General features: G+C 41.6%; 1 protein-coding gene across 2 annotated transcripts in view; it reads right to left on the bottom strand.

Annotated features, from left to right (window-relative positions):
- The window catches only part of map3k5 (mitogen-activated protein kinase kinase kinase 5), a 76,369-nt gene that overhangs the window by 43,615 nt on the left and 9,276 nt on the right, over window positions 1–23,478 (bottom strand). For both annotated transcript variants that reach the window (XM_058612927.1, XM_058612928.1), the window contains exons 2-5: window positions 10,524–10,663; window positions 7,697–7,720; window positions 1,925–2,118; window positions 630–798 (exon numbers count right to left, since the gene is read on the bottom strand). In XM_058612927.1, the coding sequence (XP_058468910.1) occupies window positions 630–798; window positions 1,925–2,118; window positions 7,697–7,720; window positions 10,524–10,663 (527 nt within the window). The remainder of the gene's footprint in view (window positions 1–629; window positions 799–1,924; window positions 2,119–7,696; window positions 7,721–10,523; window positions 10,664–23,478) is intronic.

The raw sequence follows: 23,478 nt of genomic DNA, 5'->3' as shown, positions 1-23,478 counted from the left end.
GCTGCCTATGGTGAGTGGGAGGATGTGGACAGCGAGTGCCATCGCAACGTGGAGACTGAAGAGCAGAACAGGAAGAAAAAGATTTCAGATGAGGGAATCTGAGCTCTTTACAGACTGAGGAGACGATAATGAAAATGCAGGACAACGATGGCTGATCAATGGAGAGATGGTGCAGTAAGTTTACTGAGTAGCTTCCATTGCACAAGTCAAGGACAAGGTCAGGGACACAAAAGTCCTTCTGAACTTTCTGAGTTTCTATCCCATATTCTCTGGTATGGCTGTGAAGTATGTTTTTTTTGTATTTGTGTCAGTTTGACTCTAATTTATTTATTTTATATTTTGTCTTCTGGCTGCACCCTCTCTCTAGGGGTCGCCACAGCCGATGAGCCGCTTGATTTGGCAGAGATTTTTATTCCGATATCCTTCCTAATGCAACCTCTCCATTTATTCGGATGATCAGATTAATCAAATGAACCTAACCCAAATTTGATAAATTCCTAAAATAGTGACTAAGATCAGTGATGCACGACTGTCACCCAAAGACATCATATTTAATTGAACAAATTATAATAATTAACTGTCGGGACTCCACACACAGACACTCACAAACACACAGAGAGCAGCTGTACCTGGATGTCCCTGTACGTCAGCAGCAGGTTGATGACGATGTCGACTGAAAGGCACTCTACGTTGTCCAGCCGCTGCTGGATCCGGTTCAGCTCGGCAGCCAGCTCCATGCCAGTGTACAGCTCCCGAGCTTTACGGATCTCGCTCAGGATCGTCTCACGAAAATACTGGCTGGAGGACAAAAAGAACACTAGTTATTATATGAATGTGACATAAGAATAAATCTTACTGCTATGATATTAAAATATTGTTTGGTCACATTTAAATCAAACTGTTGTCCATTGTTAACAGTCCTGTTAGCAAAGAAAGCTAGCAAAGAGAACTAGTTAGCTTGAAAATTAAGCTCAACTCTTAAGTTCCTCCAAAATAAGACACAATATTGGAATAAATCTTACTCCTGTAATGTTTAAATATGGTCTGGTCACACAGTTTCTGATTTAAATCATACTGTTGCCCAGTGTTACTGTCCCTTTAGCAAAGAGAGCTAGTTAACAAATAAAACTAGTTAGCTTGACAAAGAAAAGCAGTTAGCAGTTAGCTTGAAAACTACTTAGCTTGACTTCATTTCCTCCAATATAAGACATGATATTGGAATAAATGTAACTGCTTTAATGTTTAAATATTGTTTGGTCAGGAGGTTTTTGGTTTGAATCAAACTGTTGCCCATTGTTTACTGTCCTGCTAGTGAAGAAAGCAAGCTCGCAAAGAAAAGTAGTCAGCTTGACAAAGAATAGCAGTTAGCTTGAAAACTACTTAGCTTGACTTCATTTTCTCCAATATAAGACATGATATTGGAATAAATGTAACTGCTATAATGTTTAAATATTGTTCGGTCAGGAGGTTTTTGGTTTGAATCAAACTTTTGCCCATTGTTTACTGTCCTGGTAGTGAAGAAAGCAAGCTAGCAAAGAAAAGTAGTCAGCTTGACAAAGAATAGCAGTTAGCTTGAAAACTACTTTCCTTGACTCTTAATGTCCTCACAAATAAGACATGATATAGGAAAACATCTAACAGCAATAATATTTAAACATTAATTAACATACACTTATTTTGTGAAACCCTTTTAGTTACATTACTTTGTAGGAAAGTTGCTATATAAATAAGGTCTGAATACCTCATAAAACCACACTGAACAGATTAAAAATAGCAGCTATTTGAAGCTTATGGTTAAATCTAACCATCTGACCACAGGCTCATTGTTCAGCATACATGTGCCATAAATTCAGACTCAGCAGTGTGTTAAACGGGTGAAATATTGACTTAAATTATAATTAATTTTAAGTTTTGGTCCACTCACTGGGAGTTGGCCTGTGAGACTTTGAGCAGCTGGATGAAGCGGTCCAGCAGAGGCATGCAGATGGGCCCCAGCAGCATCTCGAAGCTGGGCTGCATCAGCTCGGTCAGGCCCTTCATCAGGCTGCTCTCGCAGCAGTACACCTTGTTGTGAGGCGTCACCATGTACGGGATGAAGGTGTAATTGGCAGAGCACGTCTGTTGAGGCAAGAGACACAGGAAAATATGAGCGCGTTTCAGCATCAGAGGATATTTTTGTAACAGCATTGTGGGTTTGGTGTGGGAGAGGAATCGGCAGTGTTTTAGTGAGGGTGTAATCATTTATAAAATGCAGAAAGGATAAGTACATTAAGTATAGCTTATTTTGCTATAAAAAAAGGTGAACTGTCTTGTTATGAACACAATACGCACATAAATGATGAGCTTAGAGGCCCAATGTGCAATATTTAAGAGCGAGAGAGAGATTTATTGGAAGAAATTTGATATGTTTCCTATAAGTATGTTTGTAAAAGTGTATAATTGTAACCTTAGAATAAGCCTTGTACAAACAAGCCAGAGTGAATGTCATTATTTCTGGCATGCAGAGGCCACCGCAGTTGGCACTGACGCACTGGGGAAAAGACAGGGCCACTAATTCTTAAATGAGAAACTTTGTCCTTGCGTCTTTTGATGGTATCACATGAGCTTCTTCGGCAAATGTAATTTGCGTCGAGGTCAAAAGTTTACTTTTCATTTCTTTCTCCAACAGCCATAAAAAGCCTTGTTCCTTTCTGGCATCCAAGAGAAAAAAAAAATGTTCCGTTGATCGACTCGTGCTAAAGGAGTCCATGAAACATGATCACAATCCCCATGATAGCTCTTAGCGATAACTGCCGTTTTTTAAGGTCAGAACTATAAAATGTTCAGGCCATGAGCAGTGTTTGTTATTTAAAAAAAAAAGAAAAGAAAATATAGAAAATATAGTGCTCCTGACACAAATCCATTGAGGTTAATACATTTGAATAAACGTGCTGTCGCTGAGAGGAGCGACGTGCACGAGCGGTGACGGCCACAGTGACAGAAAGGCTCTTTGAACAACCACAGAATTGCACTTGCTCCGGCAGCACAGAGCTGGAGTAAATCGAGCAGACGCAGACGTCTCGCCCGCTCACCTGGTGCTCACTCATTGTTTGGGAATAATTAGTTTTTCTCTTAAGAGTGATTTCAGCACCAAAAGGTTTCTCTATGTTTACAAAGCTCTAATTATAGACACAAGATTTTTGCATAGAGGTGTGATGAATGTTGAAACTGAACCTGGTACATGTTTGTATTTTTCATTTACTCTTTTGTAATGATGTGAAAACAAAGACGAACACAACAAACTTAAATCAAGTTCTTTAAGGTACAGTGTGTACAATTCAGCATCATTTATGGGTGAAGTTGCATGCTATGTAGACTTCAGTTGGCATAAGTTAGCCAAGACTTCTGGAACGACGCAAATGCACTAAAATGAGCCCAATGGCGTGATTGGCGTCAGAAAGGTATTAGGAGGAAACTTTTCATGGATGCTTCTTGGCGTTACATCAGACTTTCCCCCACTCCTCAGGTGAGTCTGCAGAGCTTTCTCAAAAGACGACTCGATGTCAGTGCCAACTCGCTTTACTAGCGTAGCTGTTATACTTCTACTTTCCCTCCATCAGTCGTGACGTAAAACACATCATTCTTGGTGCTTTTACACGATACAGTTCTAGCACTAATCGGCTTTACTCGGTTTGGGTACCAGGCACGCCGTTTTCCGTTACTTCATTGTACCTCCTCAACGTAGACTAAGTGGTCATAGCACAGCTACAGGAAACTGGCATGACGTAATTTTTTCAGCGATACTAACCATGGACGGTGCACAGCGACGAGGCTGCAGACGGCAAGATGAAGCAGTTATTGAAAATGCCGCGTTTCATTCTTGTGCGGACGTCGAGCTCATGACTCCAATAAGACCAATAAGTGGCCAGCAGTCAGTTGACGTCACATTTTAATATTGGCTCAAATTGCTTGGAACCAGTTACCCAGGTACCAAAAAAAAGTACCAGGTACTAATGCAAAAGCAAAAAAAACGAGTCGAGAGTAGACTTGACAGCAACAGTGCGATAAAAAGGAGCAGATGTGCAGCTGGTAAAGGCCTAATCAGCATTGTGTGATCTGATTTGAATAGCTTTTTTGGCTTTCATTATCTACACAGGTGCTTCTTTTCTCCTGACAGGAGGTGGATTAATGTTCCTTTTCCAGCTCCACAGTATTCTGTCCCTCTATTCTCGCCTCAGCTGAATAAACCAGAAGGAAACACGTGTGCGTGGTGTTTACAGACAGTGCAGAAGAGAAGCAGAGGCAGGCAGGAAAACCACTACTGACGCTCTTAAAGAAGCCGTTGAGGTCTTTTCAAGGAGAGCCGTTCCCGGGGCGTCATGTGTGGAGTCGACATGTGAGCTGCTGCAACCTGGCGCCTTTGAATATTCTATCACAGGTTCAGCTTTTCAACAGCTTTTCTTTTTTAGAAACCACATGACTACTGCTGCTGCTGCTGCTGCTGCTGCTGTCCTCCTGTCAACTGTAAAAAGGAAGTGAAAGGAAAGTGCACGGTTGAGGTGTTGTTGCACAATGCCGGCTGCCACAATGCTTTCATGACATCATTGTGTTTTTTGGCTGTCTGTCAAAAATAAACCCATGACCCTGTTGATGTGCAGCACAACCAGACAGGTTACAAAACCCTGTCACTATATTTAGTCCCTCCTGTGTGTGTGTGTGTCATTTGTTACCTCTTTAGGACCTTTTCTGTCATAAGCAGAGTCCACAGAGTGACACATTTTTGTGTTCACCTGTTGCATATTTCAGCCCGTGTCGGCCACGCGCACACAGGTGACTATAGTTTCAGGGGCCACGAGTGAAAGACATGTGACGGCGTCCAGAGAATCTTGTCAGCGTGACTGAGAATGAGTCAGTCACTCCGCGAGTGATGAGTCATGTGGACTTGTTCTCCGCACAGAGAGGTCCATCTGTGCATTTGTAGCCACGGCAGGATCGTACCGGAGCTGCGTGGCCGTTTGCCTACTCAACGTGGTATTTGCACTGCATTTCCACGGCTGTGCTGAGAAGTCATTAACCCACTGAACTACAGTAGTTGTGACTCACATGTCACCCGGAGGACTTGACTCTCTGAGAGAGTGTGTGTTTGCCTGTGGGCTGCAACAGTGAGCAGCTACTCTTTCTTTTTTTCACACCAACACAAAGGATTGAAGTGCATTTGCAATTACATTAATTTAAATAAACACCAACGAAGGCTAATTACATAGATTCCCACTATAATGGTGGGTATTTAAAAATATAAGTTACATTCAAACATAGTGAACATTTTTCATTTTTCTCAAATTGCCCACTACATCTGAACAGTTGATTTTTTTTCCAGAGGTTCAAAATATCGATTTGGTGATATATCGTCTCCCTGCCTCGCGCAATACGATAATCAATAGCAAATATCGATATTTGAATTAACAAATTAAGGAGCTCTAACGTCCCTACTTCATGTCTCCTCACAGCAACGCTGCTCAAATGAATGAGGAGAAACTTGGGTGGAAGTTACCTGGCTGAAGAAGAGGGCGTTTACAGCGAGATAGCAGTAGAGAAAGCCACGTTATGAGTGGGCCCCCATCCACGTTCAATACATAGACTTTACGCACCTTGTTCTCTATGTTGTGAATAAATAGAGAAATCCTGCACTTTTGACTTTTCACCTTAAAAGATATCGTTATGTGTCGCCATATAATTGTCTTGCAATACATTGATTATCACAGAATCATTGTATCGGGATATTATTGGTATCGTGGACCATGTATCCCACCTCTAAAAATTTAGGGCCTTGCAACAGCCCTGCTTGATGTACGTAGACTAGGCCTACACAGGACAAACGTCTCTCCGCCGTTGGCGGGAGATAACGTTAAGTAAAAGAGAGTGAATAACGTGATGCCTGGGAAATGTGAATTCCAAGATCTCCGTCTCACCAAAGAAAATGACAAAGACTGACTTTGACCAAGATCCCAAGGACAATCACTTGTCCAGGTGCAGAGTGGGCTGCAAATCAATAAAAGTGGACGCCATCGTGGGCGAAAGCAGCTCTTACAAGTTGCCCTCCACATCTTAAGTTGTGTCAGCACATTCGGTCCTTGAATTTGAGGGGAATAGGTCCTGGAAAAAAAATCATTGAAAAGTACTTGAATTTGATGTCAACCGAAGTGTTGGAACCCTCTCCTAAACCTAGACTCGAGGTTTATTTTGAGGCCCCTGTTTTATGGCATGGAATACACTACACAAATACTTGAAATGCACACAGGTTTACTGAAGTACACATGCAGCGGTGCAGAGGATCGGCTTAAATGTCTTCATGCCAGTGGGAAAGAGCGAGAGCAAAGACGGCGAGTGCACATGAGGGACAGCAAGAGAGCTCACACTCGCTCGCGCTCATACTGCGAGTGATAATCAGCTCCTCTCACATGGTCCGAGTCAGTGTCAGAGATCAGTTCCACCTCCTCTCCGTGCTGAAAGGCCACTTAAGAGGGAACTAAGCCTTTCATCTGTCTCTTGAACACGGACGCCCGGACAAGAGTCTGCCTGCTCCTGCTGTAATCACACTGGATTATTATTATTATTACACTGTTCATTTAGTGGATTAACTGAAAACGAATGTTTTTAAGCAAACAAGCAAAGATGCAAACTATAATTGTGCTTGAATGAGAGGATTTATATCAGTTTTAATGTAACCATCTGGAGTTTTTGTATGCAAATGATTTGTTTCTTTTTAATGATCTTTATATTGTTAAATGTCATTTATTTTCCAGTTCGTGTTCGAAACAAGGGTCATATGTGGTTAATAATGGCAGCATAGGCTTTGTTCACACTACAAAAATGTGTTTTTAATAAGCAAAACATGCACAGATTCAAGACATGTTTCTACTCGCAGCTTTTTAAACGAGAAGATTTACTGCTTTGCCATGATTCCTATCAGTTTCAATGCAAATTAGTTGGAGTTTTTGTTTAAAACAATGGTTACGTGTGGTTTATATAGCGAGTAAGTTTGTTTTTAATAAGCATACAAACAATAATGCATACAAATTGACTAAGTGCAGCTTTCCAGATGCAAAGATTTGCTGCTTTTTGATGATTTACATCAGTTTAAAGGCAATTATTTGCAGCTTTTGTTTGTAAATTTGCATGTGGTTTATTATATCACTGTGGCTTTTGCACTAAAAAAGCAAAAGGATATAAAAATGGTCTTCTTTTACATGAGATGGTCTGCTGTTAGGAACTACAGTAGAAGGTGAGTCAGAACAGAACAGGATTTCCTTTAAGGCAGTGCCGTATTTGAATAGCGTGGTTTTTTGCAAGTCAAATTTTCATACTGCTTCTGCCTTTTTTATGCATTTTGTGCCTTTGCAGTCACAGTAACGCACAAAACAGCTTTCATCTGAGAAAAAAAAAGAAAGAAAACCTCTTAAAAGAGGAAAAGAGACATTTTGGTGTTCATTTATCTCAGCCTCTGTGACTGAAGAGAAAAACCCTATTCTAACACAGAAGAGAAACATAAGGTGTTAAAGACACTCTGCTCCCTGCATGTTGTAAAAAGGCATATTCTTTGCACCACATAATACTGTGTGAGGTGTGAGCAATGGGTGACTAATGTGTGAAAGGCAATGGCGAGAGAGAGAAAGAAGAAGAAGAAGAAGTAGAAATAAACACTGCTTTGTGTACTTACAGTGTTCTTTTGGCAAATTATCTCCTGAAAGAAGAGAAGAGAGAAAAAAATAGTGTTAGAGATTCAACAGGGACATTTTCTCCTCACGGCAAAGTTATATCCTGATAAAACAAAGAGAATCAATGCAGGTAAAATTCAATACATCACAAGTGAGGCTGTTACATTTTAACAGGAAGACGAGGAGTCTTTTTTTGGACGGGAGTTGGTGCTTTTTCTGATAAGCTGTGAAAAGTACAGTATGTGGAAACTCTTGGTGCCAGTAATGCAGCGTGTGAGATAAGAATGACGGTTTCATAATAACCTCAGATTATGCAAATATTTGACAGAAAAGGAAATGTTTCAGGGAAAACGTTTACTTTTCACAGCAGCTGAACCAGAACTGCCTGTAACTATTTTACATGTTATCCATGTGTTTTCCCCCTGTCTGCATACTGTATGTTTATATTTTCATTTTTTGATTTCAATTCACATGCATATTCTAATCTATTTGTCAATTAATCGCAGTCGAAAGTGTACACCCACCTGATTTAGATTTCTGATTTTCAGGATATTCAGCTGCAAAATGCAACTTCACCAATGCAAAATTTTACACACTGTACCTTTAATTAATTGCAAATATATTTTGCTGAATAAAAACAAAATATATGTGGATTACTTTCTTGAGAAAGACATTTTTGGTTTCTTTGCTCCGCTATGACAGTAACCTGAATATCTTTGATTTTGTATTTTTTACAATTTTCATTTATTAACCAGCCAATGTGTAAATGTTAAACGTTTTTCTTGTTTGAAAGTTATGCAATTTCACATATAATTTATGATAAAACTATGATAGATGGCTAGTTAGATAGACTGCTAGCTAGCTAGATCAAGGTAGCTAGTTAGAGAAATAGCTAGATAGTTAGACTGCTAACTAGCTAGATAAATAAATAGCTAGCTGGATACATAAATAAATAAATAGCTAGATAGACTGCTAACTAGCTAGATAAATAAATAGCTAGCTAGATACATAAATAAATAGCTAGATAGACTGCTAACTAGCTACATAAATAAATAGCTAGCTAGATACATAAATAAATAAATGAATAGCTAGATAGACAAATCAATAGCTAGCTAGTTAGATACATAAACAATAAGATAGACTGCTAGCCAGCTAGGTAGATGAATAAACAGTTAGATTGACTGCTAACTAACTAACTAAATAGCCAGCTAGGTAGATTAACATTTACCAAACATTTATAAATTGGCAATGTTCTGTACAATATACAGAGGTGTTACGTTTGTCTCAAGAGCCATTGAATTGTAAATGATAAAAAACATAAACTCTTGAACTTCAGTTCATGAGCAAATAATCTCTACCAGCATGGACACACCGAGAACTCAAAGGCTTCTTGTAGGGTGTACTTTTCAAAGAGCGCTCCAGTATTTCAAGAAATGCCATGACTTTAAAACGTCGCCCTCTGAGACAGTTGGGCTGCGTGACACAGATCTGTGGAAACCAGCAGAGAGAAGAAGTCTTTTGAGGCTGGGTGGAGGAGCAGACGGGTGGAGGAGCAGACGGGTGGGCACCACGGCCCGACCACAGGAAGACAGAACTCCTACCTACCACTGTGCATTATAGGAGCCAGGAATGTCACTGTAAGCAGTTTTAAATAGCGCTGAGAGTGGGCATTAGCTTTTTATGTCGTGCTCGTGCTGCAGACAAACCCTCTTTTCTGACAGGCTGCTACTGTGCATATGCTGAATACACACAGGCGATATTGTGCGTTCACGGAGGATTTCTGTCGCCATACGACTCACGGTGCGTTCCACTTTTTACGTCGGAATTCCAAGGAAAGACGGACCAACCTCACATAGGATTCTAAGATAGCTGCCACTCATGTCACTACTGTTAATGTACTTATTTGTTTCACTATAAATCAGTCAAACACTCAAGGATGGATGACTGAACAGGCCTACGGGGGCCCAAGGGCTCAGAGGGCCCTGAAGCCAAATAATACTGGTTATAATGTGATGATCTTTATAGGGCCCTTTAGGCTATGTTATCCCCCCATGTCCTGATGTCATGATGGGGCCCTCAGTCAACATACTAATACTCATGCTAGTATTGTCATTATTATTATTATTAGCTAGAGCATGGTACCAACTGGTATTTTTAACCTTACACGATTACGTCCATGTTTGTCCGACTTCTCAACTGGAACGCGGTCAACTTGGATTTGACTTCCAACCTCCAATGAAAATGGAATCCACCATGACTTCACTACGCAGACTTTGCACAATAAAGGCGTCAGTGTTCCTCAGGTACAAGTCACCAACAGCAGCAGGATGATTTTCAGCGTCTGAATGTCTGAAGAACATCCTGTCTGCTGCACAGGAGCGCACAGGACACACTCTGTTGCCCAAATGATGACACAGCAAAAAACCCATGTGAGTGAGACCGTGGCTTTTCCGCCCTTTAAAGAAACCAACTGACATTTTGTAACACTGCTACTGCGGATTATTTCAACAGCACAGGAAAAACTGTGAAATTGTGTATTTTAGGTTTCAAGGAAAAGCTTTTAAGGATAATTCATGAAAAAATAAACAAGGCCTCTGTTCAACAGCTTCCATAAAAGCGTTTCCGTCCGTCAAACAACTGATGGGTTTGTGTGCTGCTGCCACAAAATTACATTTCTGTCAATCCCGCGTCCGCCCTGCTGTCGTCTAAATAAAGCCTTTAATGACGACCCTCGTGAATCACAGTGATTTTCTGTTAGGGGTTGTGAAGAGACGAGGGCGGGACTCGCTGTTCTGAGCCGCAGTGTCTCGGCTCAGAGTGACGGCTCACCTGCAGGGACTGGAGGGACTCGGAGTTAGTGTCGCAGAACAGGATGATGTTGTTGGCCATGCTGAAGCTCTCTCTGACTCCCAGGTGGTAGAAGAGCGAAGGCTGGCGGAAAGCGTCCGTCATCTCCACCACAGCGAGGTCTGAGGGGGGAAATTATGTCAAATTTAAATTCAATCATATTTTATCCATTTCATTACATATCAGCAAATACAAGTCTGGTGGGCCAAAAGAAACCCCTTTGGTGGGCCATCTTTGGTCTGTGGGCCCCATTTTGGGCAGCCCTGTGTTAGCATAACACAAAACACTCTGCAGTTTCTTCACAGAAGATAAACATTAAGAATTAATATGCTCCTGCTTAAGTTAATATTAACTTTTACACTATCTGTGGAAACAGCGTATATACACAGGTATAAAGAAACTTTAAAGGAAGTCACTGAAACAACCTGATAAGACAGTTAAGCTTCTCCACATACACACAAGTAAAATAAACATTTTCCCCCTTATCTAGAGACTATTTGGTACAAATTTGGAGGCACATATTGACTCCATAAACATCACTCTTGTTGACTGTTATATTTATATAGCAATAGGTATTACACGGTGCTTGGCAGTCGAAATCACGTAAGGTAAATACAGAGTGCTTAACAAGACACAGGTAAACACAGGTATTAAAAACAAGCAGTATAAAAACTGCAAGACAACTCTCATCGTAAACCATCGACAACAGAAACCGACCCTTAGAAACATATAATGGGAATTAATGGGACTACGGTTCATGTCTCTTGAACACTAACTAGTGATGTAAAATTGAAAAAAGCAATCAATTCTTAATTGATTGGTTACATAACTCATTTACAGCTATGAACGGTTTAAAACATGCTCCTTATGATATGAATCTGAAAATCAATGATGTTTTCCATCTATTCAAGTACAAAGAAAATCAGTCCCATTGTTTTACCAATGCATAATCAATAAACCTCCATCACATGTGTCATATTTGAATGTAAAACCTCGATTATGACAGAGATGAAGAGACTTGCAGAGATCTGTGAGGGATGCACTACTGAGGTCAAAGGTTAATGGACAATCACGAGAGCCCATCATGTGTTTTGTCGCGTTTACACGACTTCACAGCAGCTTCTGCTCGGCTATAGATCGTCATGTCAGCGAGACTAGTGGGGGCTAATTCAGGAGCTCCCGCCACCGTCGATAAAACCTGGCTTGACCCATTTCAACGCAGCTCAGTAAACACGAATGCCGAGTGCAGCTGGATTCGACCGTATGATCGGGATCAGTAGGTTAACAGGAGTAAATATTGCCGAGTGTCACTCAAGACAGCAGGAGCTGCAGCTTCTGGCGAGAGGGTGGAGATTTCCCAGCCTTGAACTGACTCCCGTGTTTTCCACTGGTAAAATAAACACCTGTGTTACTATGGAAATCATTCACATGTCGTTCAAATGATCAATATCATATATCATGGTCCTGAAACAAAGATCTTAAAATCTCCCAAATCTCATGTTTAGAGCAGAACTTGATGGATTTCTTAATTAAAAATACTTGGCTGTTGGATATTGTGTCATTATTTGTTGTTTTTCCAGTCTTGAGATGTGTCACAATGATCAAAACAAGGTTTCATGGTCCATGCTGTTTTGTTTACACTTTACAATAGCTAATGCTTTTTGCCCTCATTCAAGTGCTACTCCTGCATGTTAATTTGTAATTATCTATCCTAAAATTTCACACTTAAACGACCGTATCTAATTCAAGTGCTACTCGTCCATGCTAAATGATATTTATCTGTAATAAAATGACAATGTAGGAGTTACTATTTTGTTATTTTAATTATTTTAAATCCCTGTCATTTTATTATCATAATAATAACATCATTTTCACTTGAAGTTTTTTTTGTAGAAAAAGCATGACAGTGTTATTGAGACCACCACCCACCACGGACCCCGCCTCGAGCCACTGACAACAACAAAAACAGTTTGGGCTCTGCTCCAGTAATGACAGAGTGTCTTGCAGCGTCACAGAGAGATAACACTGCACCCTGTGTTTTTCATCTGTTTCCAACTCTCTGCCTCTCTGTGTCAACAAACACATAACATGGGGCCACAGAGCACAGAGTCGCTGAAACCACACACAAAATCCTTCTCCTGTGTCTGTGTTTTTCTCACTCGCTGCTGCCACTGCAGAGACAGAAGCACCAAAACATCTCGAGTCAATGAGGAAATGTTGGCACTCGTCCACGTCCTGAGAAACTTGGATCTATGAGCTCTAATTACACTGTTAAAAAAAAGGAGATGTGTTTTCAGGTAGTTTTTTTTCGTTGTATCTATGATTTTGTCACAAACATGATGTCGTTATACTGTTACTTTCTGAATTTTTTAACACCTGTTAATTGACTTACTAAAGTAAAGAAACTGTAAATGTTTTCCACAGAAAAGGTAAAATGCAATGTATATAGGTAGGCAAAATCTAGTGACGTAGGTAGGAGGTAGGTCGATAGGTAGCTGGGTAGGAGGTAGGTAGAATCTAGTAAGGTAGATAGGAGTTAGGTCGATAGGTAGGTATGTGGGCAGATAGGAGGAAGGTAAGTTGGTGGGTAGGAGGTAGGTAGGTAGGTAGGTAGAATCATGTAAGGTAAGTAGGTGATAGGGAGGTGGAAGGTAGATAGGTTGGTAGGGAGTGGGTAGGTATGTTGCTAGATAGAATCTGGTACAGTAGGAGGAAGGTCAATGATTGGTCAGAAGAGGTAGAAAGGTAGGTAGGTAGGTAGGGAAGTAAGTAGGTGGGTACATAGGTAAGTAGGCGGGAAGGAGGTTGGTAGGTAGAATCAAGAAAAGTAGGTATGTCGACAGGTACAGTAGGTGATAGAGAGGCGGAAGGTAGGTATGTTGCTAGATTAGAATCTGGTAGAATATGGTACAGTAGCAGTAAGATCAATAGGTAGGCAAGAGCAGGTAGGAAGTACAGTAGATAGGTATGTTGCTAGATAGAATCTGGTACGGTAGGAGTTAGATCAATAGGTAGCCGAGAGGAGGTAGGAAGGTAGGTATGTAGGTAGGTAGGTAGGTGGGCAGATAGGAGGAAGGTAAGTAGGTGAGAAGGAGGTAGGTAGGCAGAATCAAGTAAGATAGGTACGTTGATAGGTAGGTGGTAGGGAGGCGGAAGGTAGGTAGAATCTTGTAAGGTAGATAAGAGGCAGGTTGATAAGTGGGTAGGTAAGTAGAATAATTCCAAAATATATGTACACACAGAAAAGTTTTCATAAAATATTACGTAGGACGTAAACAGGACAAGCACTGCAGCTACTCTGAGAATAAGTCATCATCACTTATTGTCTGAATCGTCTGAGTAACCATGAAGACTCGCGGTAGGAAATCAGCGGCTTTGTGTCACAGAGCAGAGTCGATCAGAGACGAGCTGCTCACAGCCGCGGAGAGCTTCTGTCAATGATGAGGGGCCAGGCACATCCTCATCCTCACACTCCTCATTCTCCTCATAAGTACATGCAAATTCAGCCAGGAAGCAGGCACTTGTTGCTGCTCCCGCAGGATCTCATCATCATCATCATCCTCATCATCACACAGCAGCTTCAGAAAAACAGCCTGACAGTTTTATTATTGCGGCCCAGTGGCCTAGCTCTGTGCATCCATGCAGCGATGTGGAATATCAACAAGGGTTTAGTCCCCCCCCCCAGTGTCTTCACATCAGGATGCGTCTGATTGACTGCAAGTTAGATTTCACTTACTGACGCACAAGGCAGGGAGGGAAAAGCACACCTTAATCCTTCACTCGGCTCGACCTCCGCTTCACAACCACTCGTTACTTCCACATCCGTGACGCATTTCTATCGACGGTATCATCGAAATCAAACAAATATTCAGACTCGGCGCAATGTTTGGACAACGTTTTACGTCCGAGTGGAAAATGAATGACACTAAGTGAGCCGTGTTAACAAGAGGAACACACTAATCCCACTTGTAACCTCAACAACCCTGAGCATACACGGAATAAAACAGGTTCACTTCACACACACACACACACACACACAGACACACAGACACACGCACAAAGGTGCAAGTGAATGTCAACAGACAGAGCAGGTTGCCCGCATTAATAAAACATGGGCTTGGCTCGTTTCTCTGCAAACCGGAAACTCATCAATATTTAATCTGAGTGGGATTTTAATTCAAACGTGTCATTAAAAGGCGGCAGTGGTGATATGCAGCTGAGCGAAAGGCTGTGGATGTGTTTTTAAAGCACAGCTGTGACACGGGCGGAGTTATTTCAGCGCCTTTTGCTTGGAAACTCCATCTGCGTTATTGGCACGGAGGGGAAACCTCTGACGTTTGTCAGAGGGCAGGGCGGTCACACGGGACACGGTACAAGTGTTTTTTTTCAAACGGCCATTTTCCACACAATGTCAATGCACAGATGCAAGTCGACGCATATATCATGTTTTTGCATCATTCACTCGAATTGAAAAATGTCCACAGGTTAAATTTCATGGTTCATAGACTGATGGATGAATGGATGTAGGTAGGTCGGTTTGATCTAGGTAGACAAGTAGGTAGGTAGAATCTAGGTATCTTACCTATTGGCCTACATCTACTGTAGGTATGTAGGCCAATAGGTAAGAGCTATGTTGATAGGTGGGTAGAGAGGAGGAAGGTGGGTAGATAGGTGGGTATGAGGTAGGTAAGTAGGTAGGTTTCAGCATTGTTTGCTTAAAAACTTCACCAGCAAATGCAATTTCATGGTTCATAGACTGGTGGATGGATAGGGGTAGGTTTAATCTAGGTAGGTATGTAGGTAGAATCTAGCAAGGTATGTTGATGGCTAGGAGGAAGGTTGATAGGTGGGTAGAGATGAGGAAAGTAGGTAGGCGGGTAGGTAATTAGAATCTACCAAGGTAAGTAGGGGTAGGATGATACTGTAGGTAGGTGGGTAGGAGGTGGGTATGTAGGTAGGTAGAATCTAGCAAGGTATGTAGGAGGTAGGTTAATAAGTGGGTAGAGAGGAGGAAGGTAGGTAGATAGGTGGGTATGAGGTAGGTAAGTAGCTTAAAAACTTCAGCTGCTTTATGGACACAGAGGGAAAAAGTAATTTTATGGTTCATAGATTGATGGATGGATGGATATAGGTAGGTTTAATCTAGGTAAGTAGGTAGGTAGAATATATCAAGGTATGTTGATGGGTAGGAGGTAGGTTGATAGGTGGGTAGAGAGGAGGAAGGTTGTCGCGTCTCACTGCATCGCTGCAGCGTCTCTGTCTCCCCATGTATTTTATCCCTCTCTTCTATGGTTGTCATCATGTTATGGTTGGCCTGCATCTCTTAGGAGTCATTTCGCGTCTCATCGTCAGAGTTCTGTCTCAATTTGTGGTCATTTTATTGGCTTTTTAAGCTTAAATGTCAATTAAAACAGCAGCTCTGGCCCGAAGCCCGACCCATTTATGTCCAGTGGTCTCATACAGTGATCCTGCCAGGACACTGTTACCACAGGAGAGTAATTTGTTTGCTCTCGTACAGCAGCGGCCATTAGCTTCACTTCCTCGTTTCTTTATGGACTTCTTTTTTCCCTCTTTCATGCCTTCATTTTCATTCATAAATCGACCGATCAGCAAAGAAGTTAATTGGAGTGCAATGCTGAGCCCATTGGCTGCAGCGCGAGGCATTTAGTCACATGGTGTATTGTGTTCGAGAAGCAAACAGAGCATTTGTACAAGAGAGACAATGAACGCTTTATTTGTCTGTGGCTGCAGGGAAGTTATGCTGACGTCTGGTTCTGTGAGAAAGTGAAGGGAAGTGTGGTTTTGTGTCCTCAACGCAAACAAACGAGGCACTTCTACAATTGTGAGGTTACCTCGTTAATCCTAATGAACGCATGCAGTGCACAAACACTACATTATTCAACTAAAATGCTCAAAAAAGTGCAGGAAGTTGATAGTAGCTACTATTTCTATATTCTAAAAAGAATGGTAAATGAATGAAACATGTTTTGGTCACTAAAGTAATACTTTTGTAACAAAGTCATTCATCTCTTTCTGTGTGCTATCAGAAAAACTGCACAAACACAGACACAACTTTTACAACTGATCGCAGTAGTCCGGGCATTGACCGGGCATTTTCATATCATCCCATGACTAAATGGGACACTTTTCGTAGCCTGAGACGTCTGCATTCAGGCTGCAGACGCAGTGACAGTGACTCTGATTCAACAGCAGAGCGTCTGAATGTCAGTGCTCCACAATACAACAGCACAGCTGCCAACACAGTGTTGACAGAAGGCTGCAACGGCTCCAGTAACGCAGCAACACCACACAGACACACCCAGCCCGCCTGTTAACAGACTCAGCCGTCGACTCATGTGTGCTCCCTCATCTGTTGCTGTAATCTCTGCAATCAGAAATTAGCACAAATAAAAAAAAAAACTGTGTGTGTTTACACCAGGGAGAGATAAAACAAACGGGAAAAAGAAGAAGCACAAAACATGCATCACCTCCTCCTGTTGACCAAAACTAAATAGATTTTCTCAAAGCAGACAGAGGAGGGAAACATATCAGTAGTCTCACACTCAGTTTCCCTGTGCACAGGAGAATAAGTTAAAGAGAAAACACTATTTTGTATTTTTTCTAATGGAACTGTCTTTTTTGAAAATGGGTCCAAGAGTGACAAAAATCTCAAAACGCCACGTTTGCGTTTTTGTGTATACACAGCCGTGTGAAAACGACGATGTCATGGCGCCACCTCTTTAACCCTTTAACCCACAAGACATCACATAACAACAAACTTTACGCTCATGTTCTGGCGTATTATATGAGAAAGGATGACGATATATCACTAAATCGATATTTTGACCCACCCCTAATAGGGAAAGTAGTAGATAAAGCCTCCATACACGGTCAAGTCGAGCTACAGTTTTTGCTAGCTGTTAGCATGTCGGGCTGCCACCTATTAACTTAAATATATCCAATTCTTTAAGTAGAGATGTTCCGATACCATTTTTTCCCTCCCGATACCGATTCCGATACTTGTGCTGTGGGTATCGGCCGATACCGTTACCAGTGTGTTGTAAAAAAATATATATCATACTACGCCTGCATGACTGTGATATGATTATCATTAGTGGTAAGGTTTGGCTCAGGTTAAACCCTCTGTAAAACATGAAGGAATACAACAAATGGACACCATTTATTTTTACCAGTGATATGTTATTTTGTTTTTTAGCTTGTACGTTTGTTTTGACTCTGGTCCAAACAACGCAGCACTGGCAGAGCTTCATGTTTCCATGACGACTGACTGGGAAAGGACGCGCATGACATAATTTTTACATGACTCCAGATTGTTAAAATGAGTCTCTGAAGTAACGCTAAACTTTAAAAGCAGAGGCATACATACGCAGGACACAGGTACACTGGTTAGTTGTCGCGCTGCTCTTTTCGTTTAATAAACAGCCGCTCCAGTTTGACTGTAGGCGCGCTAACGGAGCTAGCGTAGCTAACAACGCTAACAGAGCTAACAACGCTAACGGAGCTAAATATTGCCAAACCGCCTACATGATGAGCTAACGTTAGCTCCTTGTCTACAGGTGTCAGGTGATCAGTTCTTCCACCTCTAAAACAGCACAGCGCAACTGTTTCACGAGCGGCGAAGAAGAACCGTGTCAGAGCTAACGGAGCTCTAATAAATTACGTGGTATCGGATCGGTGCATGGACTCCAGTACTCGCCGATACCGATGCCCACATTTTTGGCAGTATACGAGGCATTTCCAATACTGGTATCGGAATCGGAACAACTCTATCTTTAAGCAGAGAGGGTCTTCTCGTCAGTCCAACAAATGAATTTTGCCACGTTTCTGTCACCGTTGTCTTATTTTTTCTGTCTACCATCTTCTTCTATTATTTCCCTGCATTAGACACAGTGGCTGTGGCTAGCTCGAGTTCGACTCTGATCTGAGCTAGACTCTGTGTTATTCCCACTTAGAGAAATTAAATTAAGTACAATTTAAGTTCGACTAACATGTTTATTTTTGGACTTTGAAAGTCTGGTTTTCGTCAGACTAACACAATGAACCGTACCGACTGTTTCTGTAGCTCTTTGCCTGCTGCACTAGCTTATTTAGGCCCAGTGATTTCTCTGAGGGGGAGATGAGTAAAGGAGGGAGGTAATGTGTGGTGAAGTGCCTGCAGAATGGAAACCAGCGAGTATTTAACTACGGATTGTTCTGGTGTCTATTGGCTCCTCTTTATGGATCTGTCTCAGCTTTCCTCAGAGAGCTTCCACCAGAAACACATACTCTGTTCAGAGGAAATGCTCTAAATTATGACTGTGTGTGTGTAAGTATGAATGATGTCTCTTCTATAGAAGCATAGACTTAGACTAGAAGTAATCTAATGATATGAAAAAATATATATTGTGCTATTGAAGAAGGTTTCTACAAATCGGTATAATGTTAATGCATTGCACTATCCCCCTTAAAGATATAATACATGTAATCACTCTCAATGTTTAACGTTAGATGTTGTAAAATGTGAAGTGTTGTCCATAAAAACCTCACTCAAGATAGAAAAAACAAACCAAAACCTGTCTTTATCTGTCTTTTCGTGACATTAATCACAATAACAGTTGACATCTGCTGATTGGAAAATGTTTTATTCTGATAGTGTGGGCTGTTGAAAAAATGTAAACACTTTTACTCCCAACGGCCTTCACTTATAAACAACACTGATATACACACGCCTAAAGCTACAGAGAGAAGACATAGAACAGAACTATAGTGGTGTTAAATAACAAATGACAATCATTTGCACATCTGAAATTAAAGCTTCACTGTGTAACTTCACTGCTGCCAACCCAGACTTGAACTTTAAAGTTATCTTTTAACGTCCTTTCATCTCGAGGAAAATGTATTAACCAAAGGTTCGCTGCCGTCTCTCTCTTTACTAGCATAGCTGTTGAGCTTCTGCTCTCCGTCGTGAAGTAAAACGCATCGCTCCGTGTCTCCGAGACACAGCTATAGCACCAGGAGCTGTAGTTTGAATGATTCACACATTTAAGAGTTTTGGGGGCGGAGCTTGGATGAGACGGTTGACCAGAATCGATGGGATTTAGCGGTTGTATTTTCCTAGCGCGTAGCCTGCTATTGCTAGCTTTTCCAGGCCAAATGTTAAGTACTGAAAACGATATCAATATATTTACATTCTTCTACTGCTCTCACCGTGCTATGTCATATTTTAAATAATTTACTTTGTGCAGCAAGTACTGATACTATTTATATCTTTATATTTGCTGATGACATCATGATTACTTGATACATTCTTCTACTGTTCTCACCGTGCTATGTCCTACTTCCACTTCCTGCAACAACACAAACAAAGGTTGAAATGATTGCGTACACCCGTGCCTTGGCCTTTAAATACTTCGTATGTGCGAAAATGTCATTGCCTGCCAATGCTAAAAGCACTACAATTACATGAGCAGCAGTGTTTACATTGGTCAGGCTGCAAAGGTCTTGCGAATCTCCGTGCGACCGCGAGAAGGTCAGGTAGAGTCGGCAAATAAAGCACCCCTTAAAATGACTTGCATAACAACTCGACATGAGATGTTGTAACCATGGATACTTGGTGAGGAGGCTGTTGTAAGAGATGAAAATCAAACCATCTATCAGTGTGGATGGAGCAGTTTTTTTTTTTTTTGCCCTGTTTCACATGAAAACACGAGGGAAAGAGGCTCATGTGAGTGGAGCAGAGTTCAGTGGGAGGATTTCTCTCGCTGGAGTTTGGCCCACACTGAGGACACGAGGAGACAGTGGAAATACTGTCTCTGAGTGCCACTGGAAACCATTTCCCACACTCAAGAGTCGTCTTTTCCCTCTCTATAAGAAAAAAGCAAAAAACATTTGATGTCCAAACACTATGCCAAAATTCCAGGAACAGGCAGAGGATGGTTGACTGCAATTTTGTGGCAGCTGCACGATGATTGCCTCTGACCGTAATCACCTCCATCCATACATCCTATGTTTTCTGAAATAAGGAGTCGTGTTGCAGGTCGGGGCCACATGGCGGCAAAGTGGTTTAGCTCTGTTACCCTGCAGCAAAGAGGCTGTGGTGGGTTTTGGAATCCAGTCGGAACAAGGGCCTTTCTTTCCCACAGTCCAGAAGCATGCAGAGGTTAATTGGACAACTCTAAACTGACGGTAGGTGTGAATGTGAGCGTGAAGGGTTGTTTGTCTGGTGACCTGTCCACAGGGTGTTCCCCTCCATTAGCTCCATGTCAGCTGGGATTGGCACCAGCGACCCTGCGACCCTCCTGTGGGGTATAAAGCAGTAGATGGATGTATGTTGCAGGTCCTTCATGAAACTTTGTACCAGACTGTAATCCTGAGTGAGAATCTTCCAAAAATAAGTTGGAATTTTGGTTTCTCCCATCATCACGGCCTCCCCTGTGTTTGTTTTTAACAAACTGACTGATGCACTCTCGACACGTTCCTTCCCTTTTCTCTGTCACTTTTACGCTGGATGATGGTCGTGTCTGACATTTGTTCCAGAGGCGGCTTTTTGAGGTTGTCATGTCATGGCAGACTCCGTGGCAAGAGTTGCAAATGTTGCTAAGTCGGTGACGCAAGTGGTGTCACCCGTTATTGGGTGCACTCTGTCCGACAAAGACACCAACAGCGGTGAGAGCGGTCAGTTTGGACTTTGTACAGTTTGAACAAAACAAATGAACATGATGTGATTGTTGGAATATTTGCACTTGGAAAGTTGTACATTTCTCAACTTCTTTCACATGCAATGGGCGCAAAGCATACCCACGATGCAGTTCAGCAGCATTTGACACCCCCCTCCTTTCAAAGTAAATGATCAGTGTTTTCAGTTGACGCCTGCATCGCGTAGGTGTGAGTCCGTTTATTACCTCCTCCGACCGTCGCCGTGAAACTTTAAAAAGACTTTTCTTGAAGAGCGTCCAACTATGCAGAGTCGAGCCACTGTCACACGTCTTAATCCTGATAATGTCAAAACATAAACTGCTTAATCCGATGGCCATCAAGTAAGCAACAGCTCTGGTGGTGTGTGAACATAGATTGTATCTGCCAGATTAGGGGAACACTTAAAGTGGCTGAACTTTGGATTGAGTCTTCAAGATTGATAAACTTCTTGCATTGTCCAAAGGCCACTGTGTGCGAGTTTGGACCTGGATCATACTAACTCATTTATATTCTTTTTAATTAAATTCTTCAGATGTAGGGTTGGAAATGTTGTGTATTTCGCTTAACCTTTAAGATGAATTACTTTAAGAACAAATATTGTTCTTAAAGGGAATGTCTTTTTCTTGCTTTAAAATATAAACATTGTACTGTACATTGGCGGCACATTAGTTATATGAGCTAAATAAAACACCAACAAACGCACTTATATTAATCTGACTAATCTGAGGAAATATGGTTTGTTTGCTTTACGCCAGTCAACAAGTCGACTAATTCGGTTTCAGCTCTGTTGCATGAATTCTTCAGACGGATCATCTCATCTGCAACGTTTGTGGGGTAAAAACAAATGTGCATATTTTTGTGTGCATCGCTCAAAATGAAGAACATTTTTGCCTTTAAAGAGTTTCCAAGAAACGCAAACTCCGATGATTGCCCTCAGGCGGAGGAGCTTGGGGGCAAAAGAAGTTTCTTGAAGGCACATGACAGATGACAATGTCCCCAAAAATGCTGCACAGACTTTCAACAACAACCAGTACAAGGAAAAAGCACATTATCCCAAAAATACAACCCTGGGAATGAAGGGGGGGGGGGCATCATTCAAGTATTTCAGCTGAGAATTTTCTGCCTGCAAATACATCTCATCTCCCAGAGGACACAAAGACAATGGTTACTCAGTGGTTTAGATGCCCTGCCCTGCAGAGGGACTAACGTTTCCTTTATTTAGACACAAGTGTGCTTGAAAGAAATGACCCTGAACACACCGTGATGCAGGAAACCAGACCAGAAATGTGTGCGTGACACCTCTCTCCTGGCAGAATTGTACCTCTTGTTGCCTTTTCACATGCTTAGAGATGTTTTTTTTTTTTTTTTTTTTGCAAACTGCAGTGCCATGGCCCCATGGGGGTGGGGGGGGAGGGGCTGAGAACAGAATGTGAATTCATGTGCGGCTGGGAGAAACCCGTGCTGGTTGTCCTGACTTGCCTGCTTGATTTACTTCCTGCTCGCTTTTTCTGCAGAAGCTGAATTCGCCGAAACAACAAGGGGTTTGTTTTTATGCAAAGTAAACAATGATTTAGCATCGTCCATGCAACCTCACTTGACAGGACACGTTGACATAAAGCAGTGCCCGGCAGAGACGAGTGTAAAATTACACCACAACACTTAGGAGGGAAAAGAGAGGATTTCTGGACCTGTTTTTTTTTTTTTTTAAACTTTGCCGAAAGAAATCAGGATAAAAAACCTGGCATTTAGAAGGATTATTGGATTATTGAAGTATGTTGGCATGTCACTGGGGAAGCCCTGTGTCAGCTGGAACTGGCCTTCATTGGGAAAGTGGTTGAGAAGACAGATGGACGGAGACAACTTTGATGTTGACCTAATATCCAAGTAAATATTGGATGACTTGGTATAAACTCATGTTGAATCCTATCGACGTGCCAGAAACAGGTCAAACCTTTCACTTTTGGCTCATTTAAACACAATCTGAGAATAAAACAGATGGAGAATTCTTCCGTTCTCTAAATTCATTTCGTCCATATTCTAACGAACAAAACAGACAAAACTTTATAGATTACGATTACTGAAACCATTAAAAGTCTAAACTCTCTTGTAACAGCTGCATAACATGTACTTTACTTCCTAAATTCTGTAAACACAGGTTTTCAATAAACCAGCCCACGTGTTTGTCGCTAATTACCAACAGTATTTAGTGACAGATTACAGCTGTACGTAGATCAATATCGGA

This window comes from Solea solea, chromosome 17, assembly GCF_958295425.1.
Source record: "Solea solea chromosome 17, fSolSol10.1, whole genome shotgun sequence".
Taxonomy (NCBI): Eukaryota; Metazoa; Chordata; class Actinopteri; order Pleuronectiformes; family Soleidae; genus Solea; species Solea solea.
This window is presented reverse-complemented; position numbering and strand designations above follow the sequence as displayed.